Raw genomic sequence first — 9,066 nt, forward strand, 5'->3', positions numbered from 1 at the left:
TGAGTCATTTGAGGTCATTTAAACTTATCTCCACCCAGATGCAGATAAGATTCTAAACAGGAACACAGGAAGCCAGCTAAGATAATAGATAACGGGAGAAAAAGAAGGACTAATCTCATGAGAAATTACATCAAAGGAGCCTTTTACAGTTGTAATTCTTCCGTGAACTACCGCAAGGTGGTGAAGCCCTGCAAAGCCCTGGAATTGAACTTCAGGTTGGAAGATACTTCGAGGGGCTCTGGGAGTCCAGCTCTCAATTTATGGAGAAAGAAATTTATGAATGAGACACGGAGATTCATTGGCAAAGTCAAGGTCTTGCAGCTAGTTAATGAAAGAGTCAGAGTTTGGGGCATCTGGGTGGCTCAGTTGGTTAAGCATCTGCCTTGATCGATCCCAGGGTCTTGGGATCGAGCCCCATGTTGGGTTCCCTCTCAGTGGGGAGCCTGCTTCTCCCTCTGCTGCTCCCCGGCTTGTGCTCTCTCTCTGTCAAATAAGTAAAATCTTAAAAAAAAAAGTCAGAGTTTGAAGTTTGGTCTGCTGAATCACAATTCAGTGATCTTCCTTTTTGTTGCCTGAGTCCATATCCTAAATCACTCCAGTCACACCACTCCATGAGTACAGTTTTGCCCTCATCAGGAACCATCTGTCTCATTCACTATTTTGTTGTTCAGCCATGTTGCAAATATCCAGAGCCCCCTGGGTGACAGGAGCACAAGGAGAACCTCACGGTCTGGGTCCCTGTCTTCGAGGTGACCCCAGTGCCGCTCCTTGTAGCCATGCTTTCTGAACCCAGCGTTCCCTGTCAGAAATGACTGCTTCCCTCCCTCGGAGAGACATTTGGCTTTCACAGTTGAAATTCCGCTATTAACGGTGACACGAGAGAAGGACAAAACATGACAGAACTAGAGATATAGCCCGTGGTGGGTCCTGTACCTCAGGACACGGACAGGCTTTATGAAATCAAGTCAAGCAGCTGGCAGGCCACAAGGGGGACAGAATTAAAAGTGTCCCTGGGGTGTTTTCCTCAAATTCATTCCACAGAACGATCGTCAAAGAGGCCTGTATTTTTCACTGTAACTGTAAATGCTTCTTGTCAGAGACCGTCTGGCTCACAGCCAATCTTTCAAGACTCTAGTCACTATTAACCTACACGAGTCCCTAAAACGCCACAGCTGTACTGAGACATCCGAGAGGGGTCGTAGCAAGAAGGTATGACGCCGACAGTGAGGTTACATAACAGCAAGGCCCAAAACAAACAAACAAACAAACGAAAACCCTGGCAGCTCAAAGATTTTCTGTTTTTCTTTCTTCGAGGAGACTTAATCTCACCTAAGTCTAAGAAGATTTGTCTCAGACTGACATCGCAGGCTTAAGTAGTTCCTTGTTTTCCAACGCGATATACCCATTTTCATTCCTCACTGGCTCTGAGTTCTGTTCTTGATTTGGAATGATTGTGACATCAGAGAGCCCACTGGCACGCTGTCCCAACACCCCCCTTGCTCTGTTTTCCAACAAGAGTCAAGGAAAATCAGCAGCAACAATTCCATGTGAATAAGGAAACCCCGATGTGAGCCCCTGTTTCCTTTGGAAACATGAATCAGTGTTCCTGGTATTGAAAATAGATTTCTGTAGCAACTTATTTGTTTTATAAAGATTTTGATTCAGGATGAAGAACAGGGAGAGATTATGTTAAATTAATTTTACATGTTCTCATCACAGCATTGTCCGTGGACCGTATTTTCAAATTACCTCTTGTGTGCAGGGGACACAGCAGATAGAGAACGCATTATCTTTAATCTAGAAAAGCAGAATCAAGGTGGATAAAATTTTAAGGGGGGAACTATATAGTAACTGGAATATGTTACTCCCTGTTTTCTAAGATACATTTGGGGAAGCAGCTATTGGAGTCCTACGGAAATCTACCACTGTTCTTTAGCCATTTTGGAGCTAACTTTGAATGTCAATTTTTCAAATAGCTGGGTTTCATTAAGGAATACAGAACAAAGGGTAATAAGACAAAAAAAATTTTTTTTTTAAAAGATGAACCTAGGGGCTGAGCCTGGATGGCTCAGTACGTTAAGTGTCTTCCTTCAGCTCAGGTCATGATCCCAGGGGCTTGGGATCGAGCCCTGCTTCAGGCTCCCTGTTTGGCAGAGGAGTCAACTTCTCCTTCTCCCTGCTCGTGTTCCCTCTCTTGCTCATTCTCCCAAATAAATAAATTCCTTTAAAAAAAATTAAAGGGGCGCCTGAGTGGCTCAGTGGGTTAAGCCTCTGCTTTCGGCTCAGGCCATGATCTCAGGGTCCTGGGATCAAGCCCTGCATTGGGCTCTCTGCTCATCAGGGAGCCTGCTTCCTCCTCTCTCTCTGTCTGCCTCTCTGCCTGCTTGTGATTTCTGTCTGTCAAATAAATAAATAAAATCTTAAAAAAACTTAAAAAAAGATTTAGAATATTAAAAAAAAAAAAAAAAGATGAACCCGGTAGGGGTGCCTCGCTGGCTCAGTCAGTAAAGCATGTGACTCTTGACCTCAGGGTTGTGGGTTTGAGCCCCACATTGGATATGGAGATTACTTAAAAAAAATTTTTTTCTCCTTAAAAAAAAAATGAACCTAGTAAAGAACAAAGAACTACACTTACCCACGTGACATAACTTTCACGTGCTGCCCAAGATGGGAGTGGGCCACAGAGGCCATGGAGAAGGAAGAACCACAGAGATGTGCGGAACAGTGCCATGGTCCCCACAACCCTCCTCTCCTCCTACAATTTTCCTTTGTACCTAGCGAAACCTTCCAGAGGAGAAGGAGCAGTTCTGAAATAGCCCAAAGTAAGTTTACACGTTGGGACTCGTAAATATAAATATTTAGAATATAAATATGTATATATAAACATAAATATTTACAATATAAATATAAATATTTATAAGAAATATAACCCTGATTCTTTGATTGGCTGTTCAGGAAAGTTTGTTACTTGAGCGCCTAAGTGGGCTCTCCGAGCCTGAACATGTCCATTGCTTGTCTTTTCTTTTTTTTAAAGATCTTATTTATTTATTTGACAGAGATCACAAGTAGGCAGAGAGGCAGGCAGAGAGAGGAAGGGAAGAAGGCTCCCCGCTGAGCAGAGAGCCCGATGCGGGGCTCGATTCCTAGACTCTGGGATCATGATCTGAGCGGAAGGCAAAGGCTTTAACCCACTGAGCCACCCAGGCGCCCCGTCCATTGCTTATCTTTAGAATTCTCCTGACTTTAACTAAATATTCTCTCTTCATTCTTTGGCATGAATTGTGCTCTAATGACGTGAATACTTTACACAAAATCCCATAAAACATTATGCTTTAGTAACTTCCTAGTTAACATTTTCTTTCATTTTCTTTACTGGGGCCAAGGTACAGTTTTGCCATTTGGCTGCGAAAAGACTCTATTTCATAAAATATCAATGGGCGATTTTTAACCTAATAAACCCACAGCTTACGGCAGATTTGCAAACACATCGAAAAGACAGAAAGCAGAGGCAGATAGTGATTCTTATAACGACATGAAAGCAAACAGTTGTTTCCCTGGAGGTATCCTGAGGTATGAAAATGCCTTTAAAGAAAAAAAACTCCCTCTCTAAGAAGCATATACTTGTAATAGAGTTTCTAACAGGTGAAATGATGAATGCTTGCTTACACATTTTTTTAAAATAAATAATACCAAGTAACAAAAAGGTAAAGTTCATGAGCTACTTTTGAAATTCTTCTTGCTCTGCTATGTTATCATTCAATATGATTAAAAAAAAATAGAAACCTCTCTGTAAACAGAATTCTTTCCTCAGCACTGTCTTTCCAGTCATAAGCTCCTAATGCCCTAAATATGTACATGAATATTCGTCTACGCTTCTGCTCGTGTGTGTAAGTACCTCATGCTCAGTCGGCCAAGGAAATATAGGAATATGGGATAACATAGGATTCACTGATAATAGGTATGTGTACATGTGTATATGTGTGTGTATTAGATGTGCACATACCTGTCTATAAAACCCTCCATGAAACTGAAAAGAGCTTTTAAAAGAGTCATTTCTGCGGGGCGCCTGGGGGCTCAGTTGGTTAAGCAGCCGACTCTTGATTTCATCTCATGTCATGATCTCGGGGTGGTGAGATCGAGCCCCACGTTAGGCTCCAGGCTCTGTGCTCAGGGGTTCAACAGGGAGTCGGCTTGAGATTCTCTCTCTCTCTCTCTCTCTCCTTCTGTCCCCCCTCCCCGCACACTCACACACACACACACACACTCTCTCTCTAAAATAAATCAATGAATCTTTAAGAATAGACGCATAAAACAGCCACTTGTAGCCTGTCCCTTGGAGTCTATCCCTCAACGCAGTCGTTATCTGCAGAAGAGCCGTGGCCTGATCCCCTTTCCCGGGGATGACGTCCCTTCGGGCCACGTTCAGACTGGTCACCCCCTCCCAGGCCATGCCCGGCCCTTGACTGAGACGCTCAGTGTTCACAGAGTTAACAGCCGGCCGGATGCAGCCGCTTGGGCACAGCGAGGGCAAAAGTGACAGTTTACTTGCACCCCCAAACAAAGCCATTATATTTACCTTCTACTTTGAAGATAGTAAAGTGCGGTCGGCAATGGAAAGAACCCAACGCGTTACCTGCGCAGTTCATCCACAGACCCTGGTAAACCCAAGTGGCCGTTATCACCGAGGATGCTCGCGTGGTCACTTTCCACTCATTGGAGGCGGTGGCCGCGACGAGAGCTCCAAACCCTCCGACGCCGAACACCAGCGCTGAGATCTGCGCCCTGGACATGTCGCTCTGCCTTCTGCAGTGACAGCGTCCACACAGCACACTTTGGTGGCCTAGGCATGCAGCGGGCGCCTGGCGCTCAGACAGGTGTCACGGCCAGTTAACGCGCATAGGGGACCGCATGTCAGGCTCGGGTGGCCCGCGGGAGGACGGAATTCAGGATGAAGTCGGCATCCCCGACGGCATTTTAAAGATAACCTAAGATGATCTCTCCAATTTCCTACACGGAGATATACTAAAAACTTGCAGATGGATTTTTAAACGTTTTGACTTCGCAGATTTTTTCCCCCGGCACCATAGTTAATGCTTAATTTTCTGTTAGCCTGAAGCTTAACGAACCATGCAATAACCAGATATTACAAAGTACAAATTATACAGTAACAGTGAAGGCTTATTTGACCAATTGCTTTAGTCTCGCATGCTTCTGAATCTTCATACAAATGCAATCATATCGCACGGATTCTGTAACCTTGTTTTTGCACACATTATGTCCGTGAGAATGTAGCTGTCGCTCATTAAATAGTACAGCTGAAAAATAGCACTTCATTAAACAGATACACTACAATTTATCCATTTTCCTGGAGATGAACCTCCATTTGCTTCCCCTCAACAGTGGTTGGAAAAGGTGTAAAGGTTCTCAATGAATTTCTCTCTCTCTTTTTTTTTTTAAGACTTTATTTTTTTTAAAGATTTTTTATTTTATTTATTTGACAGAGAGACATCACAAGTAGGCAGAGAGGCAGGCAGAGAGAGAAAGAGGAGGAATCAGGCTCCCTGCTGAGCAGAGAGCCCGACTCGGGACTTGATCCCAGGACCCCGAGATCATGACCCGAGCCGAAGGCAGCGGCCCAACCCATTGAGCCACCCAGGCGCCCTAAGACTTTATTTTTATTTATTTAACAGACAGAGATCACAAGTAGAGAGGCAGGCAGAGAGAGAGGAGGGGAAGCAAGATACCCGAGGAGCAGAGAGCCTGACTCAGGGCTCGATCCCAGAACCCTGGGATCATGACCTGAGCCAAAGGCAGAGGCTCTAACCCACTGAGTCCCCCAGGTACCCCTGAATTTCTCTTTATGCACCTGCACAAGAATTTATCCAGGGTAATCTTAAAGACAGAACTGTTAGGGAGTCGGAAATAAGAGGGAACTAGTCCTCCAATTTTATAGACAGTACTAAATTGCCCTACTGAGAAATTCTAGCAGGTTACCATCCCACTACCAGTAGGTGAGTCCCATTGCCTTACTTCATAACATGTGGTATTGGGATGTTCTTAGAATTGCTGGGCTTTTGGGGGCGGGGTTGGTCACTTTGATGAGTGTAAAGGTATCACATTAGGATGACTTTTGTATTTGTGGATTAATGATGAAGCTGAGTATGTTGTCATGTATTTCTCGGTTCTTGTGTTTTCGTCTACAAAGACATTTGTCATTTTCACTCACGTAATTCTTTGAGTTGCATGGCTTTTTATAATTTTTCAAAATATTTTATTTTTTTACTTGACAGAAGGAGAGAGAGCCCAAGCCACAGGAACAGCAGCAGAGGGAGAGGGAGAAGCAGATTCCCCGCTGAGCAGGGAGCCGGATGTAGAGCTCCATCCCAGGACCCGGGATCATGACCTGAGTGGAAGGCAGATGCTTAACCAGCTAAGTCACCCAGGCGCCCCTATAATTTATTTTTAGTTCTCTATATATCCTGGATAGTAAACTTAAAAAAAAAAAAGAAGATTTTCTTTATTAGAGCAAAAGCATGAGTCGGGGAGTGGAAGATGGGCAGAGGGAGAGAGAGACTCCATGCTCAGTGGGAGGAATCCCAGAATCCTGACATCATGACCTGAGCCGAAGTCAGATACTTAACCAACGGAGCCACCCAGGTGCTCCTGGATTGTAATCTTTCACTGATTACTCATGTTGCAAATATCTTCCCCCAGTTTGTGTTTTGTCTTTATTTGGCTACTTAATAAAACTCTGAATTTTAATGTAGTCGAATTTATCAAGCTCTCACTAAATGATTTTTACGTCTGAGATCTTGATTCAGAAATACCCCTCAGAGATACCAAATTCATTACCCTCTACTCCTATTTCAAAGTTTCAGCTTTTACATTTAAGTTCTTAAATCATCCAGAATTGATTTTTCTGTTTTATGATTTAAGGACCTATTTCATTTTTTAATATGGGAACCCAGTTTCTCTGTCCCTACTAAACAGTCTCATTTTTCTCTACAGATTTGTAGCCATATCAGATAACAGCAATTGAATGACCTGTTTTTGGATTCTCTAATCTGTTCCATCTATTTTGTCTGTTCCTGTACCACACGATAATCCCTTAATTACTCTAATTCTATAAAAGTTTCTTGAGGTCTTGTTGATGTTTCTTACTTTGCTCTTCTTTTTCAAGAGTGAGCCTTTGTTTTTTGTTTGTTTGTTTGTTTGTTTTGGTTTGGTTTTTTGTTTTTTTACCTCCGCTGTGCCTTTCATATTTTAGAATAAATTTATCAAGTTATACATGTATGGGGCACCTGGGTGGCTCAGTGAGTTAAAGCCTCTGCCTTTGGCTTGGGTCATGATCTTATGGTCCTGGGATCAAGCCCCGCATCAGGCTCCCTGCTTGGGGAGACTACTGAATAATATAAGGACCTTAAGACATTTTAATATTAATAACTCCTCTTCTGGCCTACGTTATTTATTTCTATGTTGTTTGATTTTTAGTTCCATAAATTAGAGTTTTCTCTCCTCATATGTTAGCCCCACACTTAGTACTGTATATGTCATTTTTCTTTTTTTGCTTGCTATTCCATTTTGCTTCTCAAAACTTCTTTGTGAGTTTACTGTTTTTCTCCTTCCTAAGGTCTATCCTGGGGAGGTTTTCTTAGAGAGGAGCTGTTGGCAGGGAGCCTGCTTCCTCCTCCCCCTCTGTCTGCCTCTCTGACTACTTGTGATCTCTCTCTCTCTCTGTCAAATAAATAAATAAAATCTTAAAAAAAAAGTTATACATGTATATGCTTACTGGGACGTTTGTTGGAAGAAAGTAAATAACTTTATAAAGTTGAGTCTTCCTCACAATGAGTATCATATGTCTCTTCATTTAACCCATTTTTAGTGTCTTTCAGTAAAATTATATACTTTAAGTCTTGTTACAGTTTTTGCTTGATTTTTTTTTTAAGTTCTTATTTTTAAGTAATCTTTACACCCGCCATGGGGCTCAAACCTACAACCCTAAGATCAAGGGCCACGTGCTCCAACAACTGAAGCCAGCCAGGTGCCCCATGCTAGATTTATTCTTGAACTTAGGACTCAATCTAACACCTATTTTACCTAATATATGATTTTTCTGATTTTCTTCTGATGTACACAGTTGATCCTTGAACAGCATGGTCACTAGGGGTGTCAGCCTCCACACAGTCAAAAATCCATATAAAACTTTTGATTCCTCCAAAATGTAAATAATAGTCTACTGTTGACCAGAAGCCTTACTGATAACATAAACAGTTAACACATATTTCTTATGCTATATGTATCATATACTGTATTCTTACAATGAAGTGAGAGAAAAGAAAGCATTATTAATAAAATCATAAGGAACAGAAAATACATTTATAATACTGCTACTGTATTTATTTAAAAAATCCACAGGTAAGTGGACCTGCTCAGTTCAAACCCTTGTTGATCAAAGATCAACTGTACATACTGTTTTTCTTCTTTCTTTTTTTTTTTTTTGAGTTTTTTCCACATTTCAATTTTTCCACTCTATTAAATTGGAAGTTACACATTATTTGTACTGTTTAAGAGTTACTCTAGAAATTTTAGTGCATACATAATAAATAAAATCAATCATTGTCTTTACTCTCCTACTGAATAATATAAGGACCTTAAGACATTTTAATATTAATAACTCCTCTTCTGGGCTACGTTATTTATTTCTATGTTGTTTGATTTTTAGTTCCATAAATTAGAGTTTTCTCTCCTCATATGTTAGCCCCACACTTAGTACTGTATATGTCATTTTTCTTTTTTTGCTTGCTATTCCATTTTGCTTCTCAAAACTTCCTTGTGAGTTTACTGTTTTTCTCCTTCCTAAGGTCTATCCTGGGGAGGTTTTCTTAGAGAGGAGCTGTTGGTAGTTACCTTAGTTTTGTTTGTCAGATAATATATCTTCTGTGCTGGAGTTGGTAGATAATTTTTCTGGGTATACGGCTATAAGTTGACTTTTTTTTTTTTTTGACTCAGAACTTTGAAGATAGAATGCCATTTTCATCTGGCTTCCATTTTTGTTGTAGAGAAATC

General features: G+C 41.5%; 1 protein-coding gene across 2 annotated transcripts in view; it reads right to left on the bottom strand.

Annotated features, from left to right (window-relative positions):
* CLDN10 (claudin 10) overlaps positions 1–5,019 on the bottom strand; it is a 127,709-nt gene extending 122,690 nt beyond the window's left edge. Inside the window, exon 1 of one of the 2 annotated variants that reach the window (XM_045070874.1) lies at positions 4,577–5,019. In XM_045070874.1, the coding sequence (XP_044926809.1) occupies positions 4,577–4,790 (214 nt within the window). In that variant the 5' untranslated portion in view covers positions 4,791–5,019. The remainder of the gene's footprint in view (positions 1–4,576) is intronic. The other variant, XM_045070875.1, reaches the window with a different exon arrangement.
* Positions 5,020–9,066: the final 4,047 nt, after the last annotated feature.

Source organism: Mustela putorius, unplaced genomic scaffold (assembly GCF_011764305.1).
Source record: "Mustela putorius furo isolate JIRA1106 unplaced genomic scaffold, ASM1176430v1.1 tig00003974_pilon_pilon_pilon, whole genome shotgun sequence".
Classification (NCBI taxonomy): Eukaryota; Metazoa; Chordata; class Mammalia; order Carnivora; family Mustelidae; genus Mustela; species Mustela putorius.